At 40.5% G+C, this 23,309-nt stretch overlaps 1 protein-coding gene across 3 annotated transcripts in view; it reads left to right on the top strand.

The window, feature by feature from the left end:
* Window positions 1-23,309, top strand: part of bard1 (BRCA1 associated RING domain 1) — a 179,997-nt gene that overhangs the window by 42,145 nt on the left and 114,543 nt on the right. For 2 of the 3 annotated variants that reach the window (XM_048534695.2, XM_048534693.2), the window contains exons 4-7: window positions 1,145-2,205; window positions 4,433-4,483; window positions 8,918-8,998; window positions 12,373-12,545. In XM_048534695.2, the coding sequence (XP_048390652.1) occupies window positions 1,145-2,205; window positions 4,433-4,483; window positions 8,918-8,998; window positions 12,373-12,545 (1,366 nt within the window). The remainder of the gene's footprint in view (window positions 1-1,144; window positions 2,206-4,432; window positions 4,484-8,917; window positions 8,999-12,372; window positions 12,546-23,309) is intronic. The other variant, XM_048534694.2, reaches the window with a different exon arrangement.

Here is a 23,309-nt window from a genome sequence, read left to right as displayed (position 1 = left end):
ATGGGGAAGTTAGAAATTGTTTTCTCTGGCATAGAAATCTGGAACAAGGACCACACTGTCTCAGGATAAGGGGTTGATTGCTTAGGGCTAAGATGAAAAATTTCTTAAATCAAGAGGATGTGAATCTTTGGAATTGTCTACCCTAAAGAAGCTTAATGCACCATCATTGACTGTGTTCAAGGCTGTGAGAATCCCTGAGGGAATCAAGGGATGTAGGGAATGGGTAAAGTTGAAGTAGGAGATCAGGCAAGATTTTATTAACTGGCAAGGCAGGCTTGAGGGGCAGACAGAAGAGAGTCTATTCTTGTTCATATTTCTTATGTTTTTGTAGCACCTTTCACAACCTGGTCATTCGAGAGTGCTTTACAACCAAAGAAATGTTTTTGAGATATGCTCACAGATATAGGAATGCGGATTGAAGGGAAAGAGAGTGATTCCATACTGCAGTGGTTTTCTCTGGCCTTTAATTCAGATCTGGGGTGAATGGCCTAGATAATAGTGAGTTTTGAGAAGATTTGTAGCTCAGGTTGAGTTTCTGGATGTGAGTTTGCTCACTGAGCTGGAAGGTTAGTTCTCAGACGTTTCGTCACCTTTCTAGGTAACGTCATCAGTGAGCCTCCGATGAAGCGCTCGTGTTATGACCCGCTTTCTATTTATCTGTATAAGGGGGACATAACACCAGCGCTTCATCGGAGGCTCACTGATGATGTTACCTAGAATGGTGACGAAACGTCTGAAAACTAACCTTCCAGCTGAGCGAGCAAACTCACATCCGGCCTAGATAATGTTACACATTTTCATGTAATATGAAAAAATTACTTATCTCAGTCATATAATTGAGAAGCCTAGAAGTGGTTTGGTGCCTAGAATTTGAATAATTGGAAATTTTGACCCTGGGCACTGCAAAGGGGGAGTGTGAGATGGAGGCCTGTAAAAATGGCTTTGATTTTTATTTTCCCCCCAAATTTGTTCCTGATAAAGTGGATTGTGCAAGGCAAAAAGCAGGAAACATGGAGTTTTATAGACAAACATTAAGGAAGGTTGATCATCTATCTTGCTTCTAAAGTACTGAATATTTATGTAAAAATACATGAAAAATATTTTTGTTGATCATTGTATAATTTCTATTACTTGGTTCATTTAGGTGCTAAATGCAATCCAACTGGATCAGAAATCGGACCTGAAGATGTAACTGATAAAAAATGGCAAATGAGAACATGGTTCAGCCCACGCAGTAGAAAAATGAGGTGTGTGCTAGAAATGAATGCTACTAGGAAGAATCGGAATGTGGCTCCCAGTTCTGGATGTAATGGGCCATCGCTTTCAGTGTTCGAATTCACATCATCACCTTCCCCTCCACTCAACTCTCCAAAGAAGAAAACGTCGATTAACTCAAAACAGGCAGTAAGGAAAAGATTGGCTGATGCCAATAAAGATTGGGGTTTTGGAAAGAGAAGAAGCAAGAAAATGACGAGAGAAAATGACAGTCCTGGAAATATAGATTGTGATCGAGTTGTCTCGTTTTGTAGCCAGCCAGTGGCCGTCAGCAGTCAGGGACAAACAGTTGCAGGTGAGGCAGCTGAACAGTCACTCGCATTTCCACTGGATAACAATGTGATGGGCTCCAGTGTAGAATCTTTGACCGAGAATGTGATTGAGAGTTCTTCTGGAGCATGCTCTACTGCATCAGTTTACAGTTGCAAAGATATTTTTCTTGGACAAACTTTCAGTCAGGAAGGACGCACTTTTTCTCTTGTCACTGTCCCACCCATAGAAACAAATGCTAAAAGATCAAGGAAGTCATCAGAATCATGCAACCAAACTCTTGCCAAAAAGAGCAGAAGAGAAGTGCAAAATTGTTGCATTGAAGAGTCATCTGCAAGTCATGATGCAATTGTATGTGAGCCAGCTAAGTTAGGCGCACATCAGGAATTTTCAGCTACTTCAGTACATCAAGCTGAGTTAAGCGAGAGCATTGATGAGACACAAGCGCTTTCTTCAACAGAAAATAGCTGTGGTACACCACCTAGCGGATGCAATACTCAAAGAAAGCAATGTGCAACACCAAAATCTCCTCAAACACCACTAACTACATTTAGGAACAAGTTGCCTAGAAGTTGTGCAACGACTCCAATCTCGCCTCTTACTCCCACAATGAAAAGAAATCACAAGGGTGAGACTCCCCTCCACATTGCTGCCATAAAGGTACAGTACAGCAATAAAAGCTGACAGATAACAAAAGCCTTTTCTCCAAGATTGCATTAGAGTTGTAGAGGTCTGCCCTTTGGCCCATTGAATCTGCACCAGTCAAAAATAATTACCTAACTATTACTAACCCCATTTTCCAGCATGTGGCCCATAGCCTTGTACATTTGCAATGTCAAGACACACATCTAAATGCTTCTTAAATGTTCTGTGTGTTTCTGATTCAACCACCCTTATGAGCAGCGAGTTCAAGATTCTCAGGTGAAAAAAACAATTTCTCTCATTTCCCTCTAAAGTTCCTGCCTTAAATCTGTGCATCCTAGCCATTGATCTCTCCACCAAAGTAAAAAGCTGCTTTTCTATTCTGTCTGTCCCCTCATAATTCCATATATGTCAAGCATTTTCCCTGTCAATCTCATCTGGTCCAAGTAAAACAATCTTAGTCTATCCAATTTCTCTTCAGAACTAAAAGTCTCCAGCCTGGGCAACATTCCTCTTACGTCTCTTCTGCGTCCTCTGTCCAGTGCTATCACATCGCTCTGATAATGTGGAATGTAGAACTGCACACAGTACTGTAGCTGTGGCCTAACCAATGTTTCATACAGTTCCAGCATCACCTCCCTGCTCTGAACTTTATGCCATATTCTTAACCTCCTTAAATGTCTGCCGTGAACTTCTGTCCTTGTTCTCATTCTTGAATACTATATGCACTTCCATGCAACTCCTGTTTCTGCTTTGAGAGCCTTGGATGCTGTCAGGCATTGGTTGGTTCAAAGAGCCTAATTCTGAGCTGATTACGGCATAATCAGAGAGGAATGGAGCATAGAAAACCTGGAAAGAGAATGCTCATACTACCTGGGAAAGTAAGAAGGAAGGTAAATAGATATCAAAGTGTGGAACTGGATGAACACAGCAGGCCAAGCAGCATCTCAGGAGCACAAAAGCTGACGTTTCGGGCCTAGACCCTCCTTCAGAGAGGGGGATGGGGAGAGGGAACTGGAATAAATAGAGGGGGGGGAGGCGGACCACAGATGGAGAGAAAACAAGATAGGTAGAGAGGAGAGAATAGGTGGGGGGGGGGGGAGAATAGGTCAGTCCAGGGAAGATGGACAGGTCAAGGAGGTGTGGTGAGGTTAGTAGGTAGGAAATGGAGGTGCAGCTTGAGGTGGGAGAAAGGGATGGGTAAGAGGAAGAACAGGTTAGAGAAGCGGAGACAGGCTGGGCTGGTTTTGGCATGCAGTGGGGGGGGTGGGGACGAGCTGGGCTGGTTTTGGGATGCAGTGAGGGAAGGGCCTCCTGCAGTGCAACAAAGATGCCACCCGAAGGTTGCAAGAACAGCAACTCATATTCCGCTTGGGAACCCTGCAGCCAAATGGTATCAACGTGGACTTCACACCATTTGGCTGCAAGGTTCCCAAGCGGAATATGAGTTGCTGTTCTTGCAACCTTCGGGTGGCATCTTTGTTGCACTGCAGGAGGCCCTTCCCTCACTGCATCCCAAAACCAGCCCAGCTCGTCCCCACCCCCCCACTGCATGCCAAAACCAGCCCAGCCTGTCTCTGCTTCCCTAACCTGTTCTTCCTCTCACCCATCCCTTCCTCCCACCTCAAGCCACACCTCCATTTCCTACCTACCACCTCATTCCGCCTCCTTGTCCTGTCCATCTTCCCTGGACTGACCTATCCCCTCCCTACCTCCCCACCTATACTCTCCTCTCTACCTATCTTGTTTTCTCTCCATCTTCGGTCTGCCTCCCCCTCTCTCCCTATTTATTCCAGTTCTCACTCCCCATCCCCCTCTCTGATGAAGGGTCTAGGCCCGAAACGTCAGCTTTTGTGCTCCTGAGATGCTGCTTGGCCTGCTGTGTTCATCCAGCCCCACACTTTGTTATCTTGGATTCTCCAGCATTTGCAGTTCCCATTATCACAGGTAAATAGATGTGGTGTGTACAATGCTATGTAGCAGACGAAAATTTCCTTTACTTGGTTAGTCTCTAATACATCCAGTTCCTATGATAGTCCATTGACTTGAAGTATCTGTTAGTCTACAAAGGTGGGCAAGCATTTGTGGAGACAATTTCCATTTTTACTTTTAATTGCCATCATTTGCTGTGTTGTGCTATTCTTAATCAACGCCTACTCGGCCATTGGACAGTACCTATCATTAGTATTTTATTCAATTTCTGTGCCTTTGTAATTTAAATTTAACAGCAGTAATCTACTTACAGATGGCGTTTTGGAGGATGACTGGAAGAAATTTGGGTATTTTGATATCCGCTGTGAGTGTGTAGTAGAGATGTAGTATAATTTGAAATGGAACATTACGCTTTAAGTCACTGTGGTTTGTCGCTGTCTTTGGGGCATGTGCTAAATCAGCTTTCACTTTGAAATTGTAATATTAGAAGAAAAGGTAAAATACTCTTACCTGTATTTCAGCAGCACTTGCCCAGACCTCCCAATATGCTTTACAGCAGATTTAAGGACCTTTCAAGTAAAATCACTGTTCCAATGTAAAAACAAGATAAGCACAGCAAGATCCCACAATCAATAAAGAAACAGAATTTCAGATGTTGCCTGAGGAATAGATATTGGCCAGGATATTGCTGAGAATTTCCTGCTTTGCAAAGTAGTGTCTTGGGATGTTTCACTTCCATATGAGTAGCCAAACGGGGGGTCTCTAACGCCACATCTGAAGGTTGGTACCTTCACTATGACATCGGAGTGAAGTAGGTGCACTTTGCAATTTGTTTGAGGTTTACAGCAGACTTTCTGACAACTGGGGTTAGCTTAGGTGGCTTCCCAAATATCTCCCAGTAATACCATCTCATTTTGAGCCCAGTGACAGACAAACAGGAGCTCTAACTTCTGTTTTAATGAAATGTCAGAAATTCCTGAACAATGTATGCAGAGGAATGACATTTATTGGAGAAATGGTTGGAAAAAATGGCCCTGACAGTTACTTTGGGAAGCTGTGTGAATTTTCTTTGAGACACGGTCAGTTTGCCACAAGTTCCTTGAGACCCTTTGAATTTTGAGGAGTAATGCCAGTCATTTAAACTCCCTGTCTAACAAAGTATTTTTTAAAATTCGTATATAATTACTTATTTGAGGGATGTGCTTGTCACTGGCAAGACCAGCATTTATTGCCCGTCTCTAATGCCTGAAGTGGTGGTGAGCTGTCAGCTTGAATAGCTGCAGTCTGTGTCGTCAAGGTGGACCCACAGTGATGTTAGATAGGGCCTTTCAGAATTTCCACCTGGCAGTGATGCCAAAGTGGCAATTGGCATATGTGATGGAGGGAGTTGATGTTTAAGGTTTTGGATAGAATGCCAGTCAAATGCATTGCTTTATTCTGGATGGTGTTGAACTCTTTGATATTGTTGAAATGCACTCATCAGGCAAGTATTCCATAACATTTCCAACTTGTGTCCTGTAGATGGTGCAAAGGCTTTGAGAATTTGGGAGGTGAGTTATCCATCATAGAATACCAGACTGCAACTTGTTTCTGTGACTGCAATATATACACTGCAGTTCTAAGTAGTTTCTGGCCATTGACAAATTCCATGTATATTGATGTGACATATTCGCTGATGATTTTGTCAGTGAAGATCAGGGAAGGGTAGTTAGAGATTCTTGCTCGCGATGTCATTGCCTGGTTCTTGAGGGATAATGTTGCTTGTCATTTTAAGTACAGTGTACCTGCTTAAGTATTGTCTGGGTGCTTCATGAGAGTGCACATTGGGTAAAACTTGGCAGATGGCATTTAATGTAGGAAAATATGAGATCATATTTTATGATTGCAAGTCTCAAAAGGCAGATTATCTAAATGAAGGGAGACTCCAAAAAAGCCTGCCACAGAGGGATCTGTGTGCATGAGAATCAAAATATTAGCATGTTGGTGCAGCATAAAGTGAGAAAGTAAATGGAATTTTCAACTTTTAAAATCTGACTTTTAAAAGAAATGAAAAGTCTTGTAACAACTGTGTAGGGTCTTGGTGAGACCGCCTCTAGAGTACTGTGTGTAGTTTTGGTCACTAGTTAAGAAAGGGTATACTGGCATTGGAGGAAATTCAGAAGAGATTTACTCACCTGATTCCTGTGATGAAAGATCAAAAGAACTGCGGATGCTGTAAATCGGGAACAAAAACAAAGTTACTGGAAAAGCTCAGCAGGTCTGGCAGCATCTGTGGAGGGGAAAAAACAGAGTTAACGTTTCAGGTCCAATGACCCTTCCTCAGAACTGATGGTGGCTGGGAAAATGTCGGTTTATATGCAGAAAACAGGGAGGTGTGTGGGGTAGGGAGTAGACGATAGGATAGAGCCCAAAGAGAGAGAAAGACAGTTGGATAGATAAAGGAGTTGCTAACCATCAGGCTGAGAGGGTGAATAGTTGTTAATAGGGACTGTTAGTGACTAACAACAGGGGGTGTGTAGTGGCAGGCTATGTGGTAACAAGGCCTCGTGTGTGGGGTGGGGGGGCTGGGACGTGGGAGAGTTTAGGCCCTGAAATTATTGCCTTCTATATTGAGTCCGGAGAGCAGTAGGGTCCCCAAGCGGAAAATGAGGTGTTGTTCCTCCAGCTTGCGCTGGGCTTCACTGGAACACCATAGCCAGCTAGAGACAGATGTTGGCCAGGGAGCAAAGTGGTGCATTGAACAGGCAGGCATCAGGTAGTTCAGGGTCTTTTTTGCGAGCAGAATGTAGATGTTCTGCGAAGCGGTTGCCAGGTCTATGTTCATTTCCGCAATATAGAGGCGAACACATTGTGAGCAGCGAATGCAGTAGACTAGATTCTTGGAAGTGCAAGTGAAATGTTGCTTCACCTGGAAGGTATGTTTGGGCCCTTGGATACTGGGGCGGGAGGAGGTAAATGGGCAGGTGTTGCACCTTCGCTGTTTACAGGGGGAGGTGCTGGGGGTGAAGGATGTATGGACCAGGGTGTCCTGGAGGGAACGGTCCCTGTGGAAGGCGGACAAGGAAGGGGAGGGGAATGTGTGTCTGGTGGTGGCATCTTGCTGGAGGTGGCAGAAATGGCGCCTAATGATCTTCTGGATGTGGATGCTGGTGGGATGGTAGGTGAGGATAAGGGGAACCCTATTGCTGTTGTGGGAGGGAAGAGAAGGGGTGAGGGCAGAAGAGCGGGAGATGGGTCGGACCCGATTGAGGGCCCTGTCGACGACAAAGCTGGGGAATCCTTGGTTGAGGAAGAATGTGGAAATTTCGGAGGCTCCATTGTCAAAGTTGGCCTCATCTGAACATATGCGACAGAGATGGAGGAACTGAGAGACTGGCATGTATAGTCCAAATAGCTGTGGGAGTCAGTGGGTTTGTAATGGAGATTAGTGGCTCTACAAACAATCCATTACAAACCCACTGACTCCCACAGCTACCTGGACTATACATCTACGTTCTCCTGTAACTGGTGAAGGTGCAATACCTGAGCATTTACATCCTCCCTCCCCAGTATCCAAGGGCCCAAACATACTTTTCATGTGAAGCAACACTTCACCTGCACTTCCAAGAATCTAGTCTATTGCGTTCGCTGCTCACAACGTGGTCTCCTCTACGTTGCGGAAATGAACACAGACTTGGCAACCGCTTCGCAGAACATCTATGTTCTGCTCGCAAAAAAGACCCTGAACTACCTGTTGCCTACCACTTCAGTGCACCCCGGCTTGCTACAGTGTTCCAGTGAAGCCCGGCGCAAGCTGGAGGAACAATTGTCCGCTTGGGGACCCTACAGCCCTCCGGACTCAATATTGAATTAAATAATTTCAGGGCCTAAACACTCCCACGTCCCAGCCCCCCACCCCACACACAAGGCCTTGTTACCACATAGCCTGCCACTACACACCCCCTGTTGTTAGTCACTAACAGTCCCTATTAACAACTATTGATCCTCTCAGCCTGATGGTTAGCAACTCCTTCGTCTGTCCAACTGTCTTTCTCTCTCTTTGGGCTCTATCCTATCGTCTACTCCCTATCCCACCCACCTCCCTATTTTCTGCATATGAACTGACATTTTCCCAGTCGCCATCAGTTCTGAGGAAGGGTCACAGGACCCGAAACATTGACCCTGTTTTCTCCTCCACAGATGCTGCCAGACCTGCTGAGCTTTTCCAGCAACTTTGTTTTTGTTCCTGGGATGAAAGAGTTGTCTTATCAAGCATGGCTAACCAGGTTAGGGCATTAATCATTAAAGTTTAGAGGGATGATGATTAGAATGAGGTATAATGCCAGATTTGTTAAGTTTCTCCAGTGTTTTGTGTTCGTTTTAATTTTTTATTTGAGCCCTTCCTCATAGTTAGCATTTTAGTGCTCGTGCATGGTGAAGTATTAGAAGTGTATTTGTCAATGACAGAACACGTGCAAAACCTGCACTGTTACATGCCACCTCTGTAATGAATGTCATGCCCCACTGTTTGACACCTGCAATACTTGTGGCTTTCTGTATGGCGGCCCTGCATGGATCTTTTATTCATATTTTGTAGTTTGCTTTGTCCATTTTGGATATTGTAAATCCAATTTTTGGTATGCAGTTGGAAAATCATTCATCCTGTAGACATCTAAATACTGCAAGTCAAGATGAGGTCTTGACTTGAAGTCTTTGTGCATTGAATGTATTTGACCCCTGTGGTCTGGCAAAGGCCTGCCAGATTAGGGAGGTGCAATCTGTGAACCTTTGCTGATCTGATTGTTCTATTGTGTTATAGGGTGATATTGTTGCAGTGGAGCAGCTTTTGGAGAATGGAGCAAATCCAAACATCAAAGATAATGCAGGATGGACACCATTGGTATGTGTCTGTGCATATGCACAGAAGATGCTTTTGTATTCATGTATCTGATTTCAAATCATGAAGTGATTCAATCAACTTGTTAAATGAAAAGTATAGGTAGCCAGTCAGATTTGACTAATATCTTTTCTCATAAGGTGTCTTAAGTTTGGATGCCTTTGAATGACCAATCAGCTGTTCTAATGGACATTGTATTTTACTGCAAGGCACGGCAATTATTGTATTTCTGCCTCAATGTCCATCTCGGGTGAGAACAGCAACAGTAGCAAGTTTCCCTGCATTGGAATTCCAGTTACAGAGCTTCAAAGCTTTTTTTTAAAATGTGTGAAACTGAGGTTTTTCATTTCGCTCATTAAAACTGCTTCCACTCCCAACTAGGAACTCAGCCCTGACCCTCTAATTTCCTGCAAACAGCATCTATCCATATCAGTGTTCAGGTCCTAGACACTGTTGAAGCTGTGGTGAAAAGTGAGCAATGTGCAGGAATGCAACCCTAACAAGTGCTGAAACTTGTGGATGTTAAGTGGCTGTTACTTGATCAAAGAGTTGCAGAGGATGACATATCATGACTAAGATAACTGGCCTAGTAGCCATATTAGGCAGATGGGTCATTTGTTAGGATTCCATGACTTCTCCCAATATTTTGTAGTTCTGAATTTTATCAGCACTTGAAAAATGAACCTTGTACTGTAATAAATTAACATTGGTGTTTTTTGCATAGGTTAAACAGTAGCTATAGTATTTCACAACTTACCTTTTTGGCTTTTGGAAACCATTTACAATCACAATCGACAGCTTCAAACTGCAGCCATTTATAGAACATGTCAAAGAATGGATTTCAATTGTACAAATAATTGCAGTTGAACCCATGCTGTTAAATGACAAAAGGCATTACTCAGCTGATTTCTTCAGGATTCCTGAAGCTATGTTATCGTGCCAATCAGATATTTGTACCCTAATTTATCATCTGTAGAGGATTTATTTATGTCATACAGCATAGTTGGTTTAGAGTCATATGTACAGCTGTGCCCAGGCATGTTACTGGGGAGATCAGTCAGCATTCTTGTTCTTTTAACGGTGCAGTTGAATGGCCTGTTGTGTTTGGAGATTTAAATTGGAATTAGCAGTAGACGACATGTTGGGTGAGATTAAGTGATCATGAAATTTTGTGACCCTTTATTGCCAAGTTCAAGTTTTGGAATTTCACCACCATTGTGCAATTTGAACAGTCTTCCTCAAAAGCCTGGATCAGTACTTCTGATGTGAAGTGCTTAAATAAATGAAGACTTTATATGTAAAGAAACTTACTGTATAATTCCAAGAAAATTTTTGGTTTAATTTCTGTCACAGTTATTTAAACTGCTTCAGAAATCGTTCATGTAAGCATCATTGATATTGTTAATTAGAAATTGTGTGGATGTCATAAAAAAAATGCTTATTTTGCACTGTATTATTTAAGAAAAGCCGAACTCCTTTAGATGCAGGTGTTGGGAATTTAAAAGAACTAGTGGTTTATCATCAAGGCTCAGCTTGGTTTCATATTTTATCCCACTCCCAATGGCTAAAACTGTATGGAAGTTAGTTTGGTGTTTGTTGTAATCTAATCATTTAGACCATTTGGCCCATTGTGTCCGCTCCACCATTCACTGAAACTGTGGCTGATCTGATGATCCTCAATTCTGCTTTCCTGCTTTATCCCCGTGACCCTTGATACCCTTGCTGAATAAAAATGTCTGTTTCAGCCTTGAGTATATTTAACAATGCAGCTTCAACAGCTTTCTGTGGTAAAGAATGCAACAGATTCACTAAACTCTCAGAGGAAAGGAAAAGTCCTCCTTATCTTTGTCTTAAGTGGGCGACTGCTTACTCTAAGATTATGCCCTGTAGTCCTAAACTTTTCCACAAGGGGCAACCTCTCTGCCTACCCTGTCAAGTGATAAAAATCTTATTTCAGTTAAATTGTCTCCTTTATACACAAATAAGTGCAAGCCAAACTTACTTAACCTCTCATAAGAAAATTCTTCCCTACCCAGGACCACTCTAGTGAACCTTCCGTGGACTGCCTCCAAAGTCATTATTTCTTTCCTCATAAGGTGGCCAAAACTGTTCAGTCTTCCAGGTGAGCTCTCCATAGCTAAGGAAAGATGGAACTTATTGAGAGCCCTCAGAGGAGGAAGCTATATTTCTTCAATAAATGCCATTTAAATCCTTGAAAAAATTCCATTTGAAACGCCACCACATTAGATATTGTACTGGTGGATCAATGCAGAGTTTTTTTTGAAAACTTAATTTAAATATTTCTTTAGAGATAATGCAAACTGCAGATGCTGGAGAATCAAAGATAACCAAGTGTGGGGCTGGATGAACACAGCAGGCTAAGCAGCATCTTAGGAGCTCCTAAGATGCTGCTCGGCCTGCGGTGTTCATGCAGCCCCACACTTGGTTATCTTAAATATTTGTTTTCCTCCTTTTAGGAATCTGGAAGGTCAAAAATATTGTTCTTACCAATTGTTCTTCCAGATGCAGAGAAAAAATGAGCTCTGGCAGACCTGTGCCATTGCCTGTGTAAATTATTTAAAGTTATATGGAATATGTAGCATAAAAATGGACCATTCAGGACATCTAAACAATGCAGGTATTAATACACCACCTGAGCCTCGACCCATTCATTTTCCTCTAATCTTTCTTAGCGTATCTTCCTATTTCTTTCTCTGTCATACCTGTCTCACTTTCCTTGCAATGATTTGATCATATCTGGAGTAATATGTACAATTTTGGTCCCCTTACTTGAGGAAAGATGTAATTGCATTGGAGGCAGTTCAGAGAAGATTGACCAGATCCATTCCAGGTATGAGGGGTTTGTTTTCTGATCAGCGATTGACCAGTTTAGGCCTCTGTTCTGTAGAGTTTAGAAGGCTGAGAGGAGATGTGATCGAGGTATTTAAGCTGCAAAAATGGATTGACAGGTGTAGAGACGATGTTTCCTTTTGTGAGGCAATCTAGATCAAGAAGTCATAGTTTTAGGGCAGTGGATAGCAGATTTAAAACCGAGATGAGGAGAAATTACTTCGTTCAAAGAGTTGAGGATCTGTGGAATTTACTAATCCACAGTGCAATGGCTGTTAGGGCATTGAGTAATTTATTAACGATTTGAAAAGTTATGGGGTGCCATTAGGAAAGTGGAGTTGAGGCTGTGATCAGATCAGCCACGACTGTATTGAATTGTAGCGCAGGTGTAAGGGGGCGAGTTGCCTACTCCTGCTCCTACTCCTTATATTCTTGTGAATCCACGGTTTTCTTGTATGGCTTGAGGTTGGCACTATAATCATAGACATGCACAATCTTCAGACTAATTGTTGGCTATCTTTTTGTAGCATGAAGCATGCAACCATGGGCATGTGGAAATTGTAGAGCGGCTGCTGAAATTTGGCGTGTTATTAAACACACCAGGGTACCAGAATGATTCTCCCTTGCACGATGCTGTCAGAAATGGACACGTGGATGTTGTAAAGCTGCTAATCTTACACCATGCATCTCAGGATGTGATGTAAGTAATCATTACTTGTTCCAATTTATCAACCACACCATATCTAGTTGTTACAGCCAAAGAAAATATTTCACACTGATTAAATAATGCAGTTGAAGGAAACTGGAAACCTGTAATCAGGAATATTCCTCAAAATCAACTGAGAAAGGCCAGTTGCAAAGGAAATTGGCCTAAAGATTAAATCTCATTCTTCTCAGTGACTGTGATTAACTTGTAACCTCGCAATAATATTCTAACTCCAGAATATTTATATTCTAAAAGATGCATCCCTATGCAAAATGACTGAAGAACAAAGCTGGTAGACATTTCAATGTTTGAAGATCCTATTTTGTTTGAGCTTTGCTGATGTCCTTATAAATTTGCAGAGCAGTTTTCAGCAGAGTTTCGACGTTGAATTAAAATGTCAAATTGTCTCTCTAATGTCTATTAGTTTATATAATGCTTTCAGACGTAACTTTCACTTTCCAGTCACACAAAAACTAAATTGTCACATTACCCTTGCCCTGGTGAGGAAATTTGCGCTCACTTATCCTAATTACATTATCACTAGCAGCTAGAACAAACGTGGAGGGTAGTAGTTCGTTATTTCAACATCTGTGACGTCAGCTTCTGTGATGAATTTAAGAATTTGATGGTTCCCGGTTTATCGGTTTATGTTTTGTCACATGAATTTCTGGTCTAGTTGAACAAAAGTATGTGTGTTTGCTATGTGATGGAAGCAACTATGCCTGGCTAAATATTGGGTTACACCTTGTCGCTTTCCGTGGATTTTAACCTCACTGGAAATACTAAACCATCTTTCAGATCTGTTTCCTACATAGTTTCAGCCTGTAATTCTCAAACCCATACCAGTTTCTGTCTCCAGCTTCTCCCAAAGATAAATAATGGATCTGTTTCCAGGTGGTCCACTGTTTCAACTTCCAATCCCGACAGTATCCTTTTTGACAACTCCCTGGCTAAATCTTGTAATGTCCTCTGCTATTTCAACAATTTAGGTACTTTGGCCCCAGCCCTCTGCTCTTCAAGTAGTTACTTCAATTTCTTCTACATCTCGAGCACTGTGTGACCTGAAAGGATTTGAATAAATTGAACCATTTGGCTGAACATGTCATGCCAATTACCTTGTGAATCTTAGTTAATTTCAGCTACACAGTGTTGCTAGTGAAACAACTGAACTTTCTTTTGCAGGCTTTGTCCAACATGGCTTCTTTCAATTGAACAACAGTTCTCAGTCTGGTCTCATGCCCAGGGTGATGACTGTTCGTGTCACCCACTGCTCTTGTTCTAATTTTATACTTCCAGATCTCTCATTACGTGTAGGTGATGCCAACCCCTCCCTTCACTTGTTATGTTGTGCTCCATTTTTGGCAGTGGACTTGCCACAGATATTCATTACAAGCTGAAAGATATTCCCAACTGCCAGATGAATTCTCACTATAACTTTTTGGTTTTATCTACATTCTTGTATCCCAGTTTTTCTAATCTGTTATTTCTGTACTGATGTTATGTTTTGGCACATTAACTTCTATAATGTTCTTTTTCAGTCAGCTGGGACTCCTAGATTGCAGTTGAGAGAGTGGTAGACATAGATTCAGCTTTGGCCTTCAGAAGGGAATTTGTTAAATAGTTGAAGGAGAAGAAAGTTGCATGAAATGGGTGGTGTGGAGGAGGCAGGGGCAAGTGTTTGAAATGCACTGGCGAAGTAAGGCTATCTGGATTGATGTTCAAAAGAGCAGGTATGGAACTGGTTGGTCAAATGGTGTGCTTTTGTGCTGTGCTGGTGTGTCCTGTTGGATGAGCTCCAAAATGCAACGAACATTCCTTTCCCTATCCAGTTCTGGAAAAGTCTTCTGTTTGCTTGCTTTTCTATCAGTGCAGCTTCCACATGCTTGTTCTTGATACTTACCTATACAGCCTTAGGTCCATTTGCCTTTTTCTACAACTTTACTAGGTTTTCAATCCTCCCTTCTATGTGTTAGGGAATAATTCATGTGTTACTTCCTTCAATCTTGGATGAATCTGAATCCAAAGATTTCAGCACTGACTGTAGGCTGGCACATGATGCATCAGTGCAGTAGAGAACTTCACTGATGCAATTGCTGTCTTTTGCAATGATGAGCTAAAAATCCGTCTGTTCTGTCAGGGGGACAAAATAAAACTAATGACTCAGGTAGCCAGAACTGCAGATGCTGGAGTCAGAGATAACAGTGTGGAGCTGGAGGAACACGGTAGGCCAGGCAGCATCAGAGGAGCAGGAAAGTTGACATTTCGGGTCCCTGACAAAATGTCAGTTTTCCTGCTGCTCTGATGCTGCTAGGCCTGTTGTGTTCCTCAAGCTCCACACAGTGTTATCTCTAAATCTCATGACTCTGCTGAATTAAAAGCAGAAATGATAGGTATTTATTTTTCAACTGATATTGTTTAAATAGATCACCCAGTGATTATCTCAATGATGTCTGCAGGTCCCAACTCTGTGTAAATTGGTTGCTAGGTTTCCTAGAGTATAATTTACTTATAATATGATTTGACTGCACTTCAAAAATACTTAATTGGCTACAAAGCTCTTTAAGCTGGAGGCTGTTGAAAGATACCACATCAATGTAATTTCTTTCTTTTTAGTGAGGTGTATCCATGTTGTCGAAGCTGAATATCTTCTTTACATCAGCTGCCCTTTCTTCTCTCTGGAATCTGTCCTCAAACCCTTGTACAGTTCAAAATGAAACTCGCTTCAATTTATGAATAGCCTTTTGTCTCCTAGGCCCTCTGAAGCTAATCATTTGAGTAGCTTGATTATCTCCAGATTTCTTACAGGGCTAGCAGAGGTACAGAGTTAGTCTGTTAATGTCCAAGGAAGGAGAGTTGTACTGGTGTTGCCATGTGAGCACAACATCAGAAAGTAAATTTGGCAAGCATCTGCCCTCAAAATTATAACCTGCTGTCTTAGTAACATTTTTTGTTTTACTTTTTATTTTAGATTTTCAACATTTGCAACATAATCTTCATGTAATCTTTTCATTGACTAGTTTGTTCCTTTTGTACTCTTGTATTGATATAATGAAATGGAATTTGTGATGTCATGTTTCATGTTTTAATTAATCTACTTTACTTTTAATCTCACTTCATCTTCCACTTTTGGTTTTTTAAGTTATCCACTGTGTTCTTGTTAGTAGCATTAGTAATTTGTAATGCTTTTACAGGGTGGAGAAAGAGGATTAAACCACTTTGTCTCCATTTGCCTCATTGATATTCAATAATTAGCTCCTCACAGACATAGTTTTGTCAGGGTAAAACTGATTTGGTTCTTTTCTCAGGCCGTGTATGAATTTTTTCTGAGTAGATTCCAGATTGTTTCACTGGATAATTAGATAAAAAGGTAAATGTTACATTTTTACAAGACTGTAATGAGATGAGTTTGATTTGTTCTGAGGATGTAAGTACCTGCTGAAAATCAGTTATCAGCACCAGCCTTTTGTCTTTGAAGCTTGCTTTGATTGACAGTTATACCTTTAGAGACAGCGTACAAGAACTGCTGATAACTGCAACAGCTTATTAATTTAATCAGTTAGTGTTATGTTGCTTAAGTGGTTACTTTTACACCCTAAAAAAAATTGTGTGGCAAATAATTTCAACTGAAAAACTACAAGGAAATGAGCTGTAAGGATTCTGATCTGAAGAGTTTTGTAATATTGCCAAGAATGAAGGATTGCTTTTGCTCATTGATGCATGTTTTGCTTCAGTATAACTTTATTCATGATAAACGCACTATAATTTTTAGCCTGAGCTACTTTGTCTGTCAGGCTGATTTGTTTCAGCTCATTCGAGAGATCCAGAAGACACAGTGAGTGGGTTAAATGATTTCTTCTGCCAGTAACTCCAATAATGTAAAGGTTTGTTGTTCAATCTGCAACATATCATCTAATACATCAGACATAAGATTATCTTTTGGTTCAAGAAAATCGCAGGTTTACCCCTGACAGTTTGCATCAAAAAGTTGTACTGACTAAAGACCTAAATCATAGCAGCAAGTTTGGTAAATATAGAATGCTGCAATCTGAGGCTTTACGTTCCCAAGTCCATTGTACTGACTTGTAGCACTGAGTAGATGATATTGTGGTTCAGCCAGGATTCACAGTTCAATGATCTGAATGCAGATCTGGTTTGGGAAGTAATTTTTTTTTTAAAAAGCCATCAACAAATGAATTGGTTATTGTGGAGAAAATAATTCTGATTTAAAGATAGACAAAACCAAAGAGAAAATGGTGTAATGCACTAGCTAGGAAAGGAACTGTTGAAAAGTGAGTGCACGGGTGGATCAGTTACAGTCACCATTGTAAAATATATATATGGTATTTCAGTTGTGTTCCTTTCACCTTTCTCCTCTTTGTTATAACAGATTTTTTATATGTAAGCCTGCTTTGAAATGAAAAGGCACAAATGTGAAATTAAATGAAATAACGTAATCCATATTTTTAGGAAGTAGATCATGTTTTAATGTAACATTATTTTATACAAAATTTGACAGTGCCACTAGATGGATTGTCTGTAATTAGAATTTGTCTGGGTGGCAGGTGAAAGAAATCTCCATGTTATTTTTTTGCATAAGTAGAAAAAAACCTCCTAGTTGTGTAGATTTTGCTTGGGTGAATTTGTAAGTTTCAATTAAAATCTCCAGCATTATTGTGAAAGTCACTTGTGATTGATAATCCAACAAAGGGTGACCACATGACTTGAGAACGTTCCGATAATAGGTAAACGAGACGAGAAAAAAATTGTTAATTGGCAAGATCTTAACTGCCTTTTACTCCTTCTTCCTATTTGCACTAACTAATCCAAATGAACACTTCATCCACTCATTAAAATCCAAGTTTAGTGTTTGAAATCTGTGAAGTTGTTTCAGTCGTTTCAAAACTAGATAATTTTGGACCTAATTCTGTTGGAGTGTAAATATCTATTGGAATTTGGTCAGTGGCCTTGATAGTGGAGAGACACATTTTTTTTAAAATTGAGAAACAGGGTAAAAGCTCAGCAAGCTATTTAAGATAAATTTCAAGGTAAATCAAGATGTTGTGCTCAGTTTTTAAGATTCAGGAGTAACTCTACAGACCGTGACAACTTTATCTTTCTGGGAAGAGTGCACTCAGAATCAGCATCCCCTTGAGGAGTGTCCTTGCAATCGGTGTCATGGAGAAAGCAGTCTGGGAAGAGTGTCCTGTTTATTGGGAAGAAACAGATTGACATCACAGGAAAATTGGAGTGGTCTTACCTTACTACATGAGCAGAAGTTTTAAAAGAGGGAGCTGATTGGTAAGTAATAGGTAAGGTCAGGTAAATACTTCTAACTTTTATAGCTTACAGTTTGCATGGTTTGTTTGTAGCTTGCAGTTTCTAAGGGCTGTGTTCTGTAGTAACAAGGAAAAGGAAAGGAGTGCCGTAGAGAGATTTGTATTATTTTAAATTAGTTATCTTCTAAAAGGTTTAAGATTAGATTAGATTAGATTCCCTACAGTGTGGAAACAGGATTAAGTTAAAGAATTAGGAGAGCTCAAAGCCATGGTCTGCTCCATCTGTTCTATGACATTTCTAGTGGAATCTACTACCACAGAAAGTGGTTGAGGCCAAAATGTCATCTTTTCAAGTAGGAAGGCGATGTAGCTCTTGCGGCTTAGCTATAGCTCTTGTGGTTAAAGGGATCAAGGGCTATGGGGAGAGAGTGGGATTAAGGTATTGGCTTGATCATAATGAATACTAAAGTTGGCGTGAGGGCCGAATGGCCCACCCCTGCTCCTGCCTTCTGTTTCTATGGTATTAGGTAGGAAGCCCATCACATAGACCCAGGCTTAAAGATAGATGCCAGTCAACTTCAGAGGAAGTTGGCAGTCACCCACGTATTGAAAATGGAGGTCAGTTATAGGTGAGGTGACATCAGAGAGCTGGGCACATTTCCCTGAATGACATTTGTGAACCAGTTAATTTTTCAAGGATTTTGTCTTTTTTCCTGTGACAGGTCACAAATGATTAATGTGTTTTCATGACAGCCAGCCCATTTTTATCTACTAAAGCTCCCTATTGTCAGCTTTTTATTCTCCCTGGCTCAACATTATCCATTCATTTGTCTGCCTAACTGCTGTTCTCTCTCTCTCTCTGGACTCAATGTCCAGCTCTCGCAGACTCCTTTCACCTCACCGTCGCTCCATGACCACCTGTCTTCAGCTGCCATCAATTCTGGAGAAGGGTCACTGGACCTGAAATGTTAACTCTGCTTTCTGTCTACTGATGCTACAAGACCTACTGCGTTTCTCCAGCCATTTATGTTTTTGTCCCCAGAACATTAGCCTGGGGCTTTGGATTTCTAATCTACTGACATTACCATTATGCCACCAGTTCCTGATGTAGAACAAAGGGAACTAAATTGGTTATTGCATTTTGAAGCCGTGTTGACTTAAGTAAAATTAATTCGAACTGCAATGGATATAGACTGTTTAACTGCAGTGCAGGTTGAGAGGCATTTGAAGGTAAATGATTATAGGAAAGTAAACAAAGATAAGATTAACAGAATATTCTTTGTGATGATAGATGTCTAAAGTAATTGACGATTCTTTTGCTTTATTCTTTCTCTTCAACTTTTTCACACTATAGCTCTATTGGTTATAATCTTTAATTTAAAATTATACTAGTCATTGTTTCTCAGAGAACCAAGCAACCAGTTTTCTTGTTTACGATTTCTCTTGGATTATTAATTGATTCTGTCATTCTGCAAGTTACTCATTAATGTTGGTTGGAAAATATCTGTGGATCTTGGGGCTAGATTCTGAAATGTGTCTGGAATCACTCATCATTGCTTTTGTTTATTTTGATTACAGGCCTTTTACTTTATATACATTTTACAGTAGGAAATATTCTTTCTCCTGGCTTCATTATTGTTACCAAAAAAATTTCAAACTTAAAATGTAGAAATTCTTGATTGAAGTCAATAGTAGAGACTGTCAGCTCATATTTTACTATAATATTTTTTATTTTAAATGATTTTAATACTATTTCTTTTGGTACCGAGCTTTTGTTTCAATCTGATATCTGTCTTAGAAATGAGTAATTTAACCCAACTGGTTTGACAATATGCTTTGTCTCCTTATGGAATCTGGCCTGTATGTGACTCTAGTCCACCACCAATATCGTTTACCCTGAATTATCCCCTAAAATAGCTGAGCAAATCACTCAGCTGTATTGGACCTCCATGCAACCCATACTGCAGTGTTTGAAGAAATAGGCCGATCACAACCTTCTCAACAGCGAGAAGTGCCTTTGGTCGTGATACTCATTTCTGCAAATTAATAAATAAAGTTGTGGGGACAAAAGAGGGAGTCCTCCATGTAAAGGCAGTGACTTCCTTGACTACTTTTCTTTCTTCTGATCAGAGTGCATTGTATGGATATGTTCGGGTCATTTAATTAGTCACATAACTAATTAAAAGTAGCAGTTATATAAGTTTGGCATCGGAAGATTATTTTAAAGGACTTGCTGAAAATCTCATCACCAGCATTTTGATGAAAATATATGTCTTAAGTAGCTTTGTTGTGTTTGCACATTTTCAGAATAAATAAGTTCAATTAGAGGAAAAACAAAGTTGCTGGAAAAGCCCAGCAGGTCTGGCAGCAGTGACCCTTCCTCAAAGCAAAAAACAGAGTTAACGTTTCAGTCCAGTTTTGAGGAAGGGTCACTGCTGCCAGACCTGCTGGGCTTTTCCAGCAACTTTGTTTTTGCTCCTGATTTACAGCATCTGCAGTCCTTTTGGTTATTATTACGTTCATTTAGAGTCCTGGTTCTAAATGTCAGCATTGTCTGGTAGAGTCATGTTGAAGCTAGTTAGTTAAACCTTTATTTATAGACAAGACTATTTCAAAAACCTGTTTTAAGATTCCTCTTAAGCCTATGCATGGACACAGGTTACTGTGAAGGAGTCATCTTCTCTGCCTCTGTCCTTGCATGTGACGTGGTGCCACTCAGGTTAAACCACCATCAACTGTCTCTCTAATGAGACAGCATTTTCTGATGGGACTATTGATGACTCTACCTTTTGCCTTTAATAAATTTGAATTTGAAGATTGTTCAACGAAACTGAGTGAGCTAATGTTGCTAGGCAAATGTATTTTTATCTATAATTGATCATGTGAAAGAGATTTGTTACAATCGAGGTTACTTAAATTATCTCTTTTTCCTGAATTATTATTATTTTGCTCTTTGCCCTTTGGTAGGCTATACATCTCTCACTGAAATGTGGTTTATGGCTGCATATACATATTCAGACTTCTGGAAGTCTGTGGTGTCTTCCTTTTCCTAATCCACTCCATTTATTTGGAAAAATCAGCTCTTCATTTTTATTTCAATCAGCCTGTCCATGCGTGGTGTGATAAAGCTCTGGAGCGAGTGGGGCTGGAACCTGGATCCTTTGGCCCAGATTTAGGGACATTACAATGGCATCACAACTCTTTAATTTTTAGTTTCCAAATTTTAGCTTTTTGTTGTGTGGGTACGTTGAGTTTACACAGTGCTGCAAGAAGCCATTGTTTCACATCTAGGTTTCAGGATGATCCCTTCACAGAATCCATTCCTGAATCTGCGATGCACCACCTTCAGGTGCATCGTGTGACCTGTACTAGTTGTGTTTCTCCTTTTACACTTTGCTGCAAGTGTCATTCTACTCCTTTGTAGGTTAAGCATGCTTGTGACAGGTTGATGTCTTCAAGGCCTAAGCCTCGTATCGCTGGTCTTAGTTTTGGGCCTTATTCGCCTCTTACCAGTTGACATTGTTTCACTTTGTGCTCAACAGTGAAACATTGTTTATATCCAAATGTGCTGTTACACACAACTGAACTTTATCTTTCCATAACCAATTAATTTGTATTTTTTCACTTAATTGGAGAACACGGGTGATTGATTGATTAATTTCCATGAAAAGTCCGTTACGGGAAATGCACCAAAGGTGCAGGAGACAAGGGAAAAACCAATCCTTTTTGTTTTATATTCAGAACTGTTCTTACACACAGATAATAAAGTGTAGAGCTGGATGAACACAGCAAGCGAAGCAGCATCAGAGGAGCAGGAAAGCTGCCGTTTTGGGCCTTGACCCCAAAGCAGATAAATTCAGCCTCTGCCAGCTGCAGTGTTCTATTTCTTTCTATATTTGCAGAATAAACTGATTGTCACTGATGACGTATCTAAAAATGCAAAATTTAATTGACATTACTGAAACACAAAACAGACGCAGTGATTGGATACAGGTTTAAAACAGAAACGAAGTACGGGAAATTCTCAGCAGGCCTAGTAGTATCACTGGAGAGAGAAACAGTTAATGTTTCAAGTCATATACAATTGTTCTTCAGAACTGCAATGCATGGAACTTCAGATTCTGCCATAACTTTGTTTTTATTTCCAATTTCTAGCTGCTTTGGACCCCACTGTTTATGTTGTTATCAACTTGTCTCAGTTGAGAAACTATTAGTTTTGATAAGAAAAACGAGGAGAGGCAACATAAAAAACAAATTACAATTCTAAAGTGGATACAAAAGTAGAGATTTATAAATAGGAGTATCAGAAGCAAAACAAGAAAATTAGGTAATTAGGCATTAGAGAGTTAGGAATCAAAAACTGGCCCATCCTCTACCCGAGCATTGTGTCCAGTTTTGGGCACTACTCTTTAGGAAGGACGTGACAGAGGGTACAGAAAGGATTCATGTGATGACAAATTTCAGTTACATGTTTTAAAGATGATGGAGCTTTCTATCTGGAGGAGGAGAAGGTTGAGAGGAGTTTTGACAGAAGCTTTCAAAATCTTGAGATTTGGATAAAATAAATGGAGAGAAATTGTTTTCATCTATGGAAGGAGCCACAATGAGAGGTGATTGATGTAAAAGAACAAAGGAGGCAACTTGAGACAAGGGAAAGCATTTTTTTTTACACAGAGTGGTTAGGATTTGGGATACACTTCCTCAATGTGGTAGAGGCATATTCAGTCTTGGCTTTCAAAAGAGGTGATTAGTTGTCTTAAAACAAAAACTTGCAGAGCTACAGGGAACAGCGGTGAATGGAGCAAGGTTGTAATTCTTGCAGAAAGTCAGAATAGTCCTGATGAGCCACATGACACTGCCATCTGTAACCATTCAATGATTTTATGGTGGCATCCTTAACTGGCCCCTGTCCTGCCTCATGCCCTCAGGTTTGGGTGCTAGTGCTGTTAGGGTTGCTTTATACTAGAAAGACAGAAAGATGAGAACCTGAGCAGGGAGAACGAGGAAGGAGAAACAGGGATAGAAGCAAACAGTAGAAAGGTAAGCAGCAAAAGAGGAAGATGGAAAACAAAAGGGCAAAACATCAGTGAGGCCATAGTTCAAAATAAAGCTCAGGTGACTAGCAGCCTTAAAAGGACAAGTTATATTATGATACATTTACAATTACAGAGACAAAGCTGCAGGCTTATCAAGGGTGGGGATTGAACGTTCAAGGGTATTCATTAAGATAGACAAAAGCAAAAGTGGATGGGCAAGCTCTGTAAAAAGAATGAAACCAATGCAAGTGTGAGGGAGGATATTGGCATAGAAAACTATGATGTGGAATCTGTACAGGTGGAGATGAGAAAAAACAAAGGATAGAAATCAAAACTGGAGGTTGTCTACAGGTCACTAAACTGTAGTGGAAACTGTAAGGATAGTTAAACAAGAAATCAGATATATGTTTTAAGGGTACAACTGTAATAATGGCTGATTTTAATTC

Source organism: Stegostoma tigrinum, chromosome 7 (assembly GCF_030684315.1).
Source record: "Stegostoma tigrinum isolate sSteTig4 chromosome 7, sSteTig4.hap1, whole genome shotgun sequence".
NCBI classification, from domain to species: domain Eukaryota; kingdom Metazoa; phylum Chordata; class Chondrichthyes; order Orectolobiformes; family Stegostomatidae; genus Stegostoma; species Stegostoma tigrinum.
Note: the sequence above shows the minus strand (reverse complement) of the source record. Positions and strands in the feature narration are given on the sequence as shown.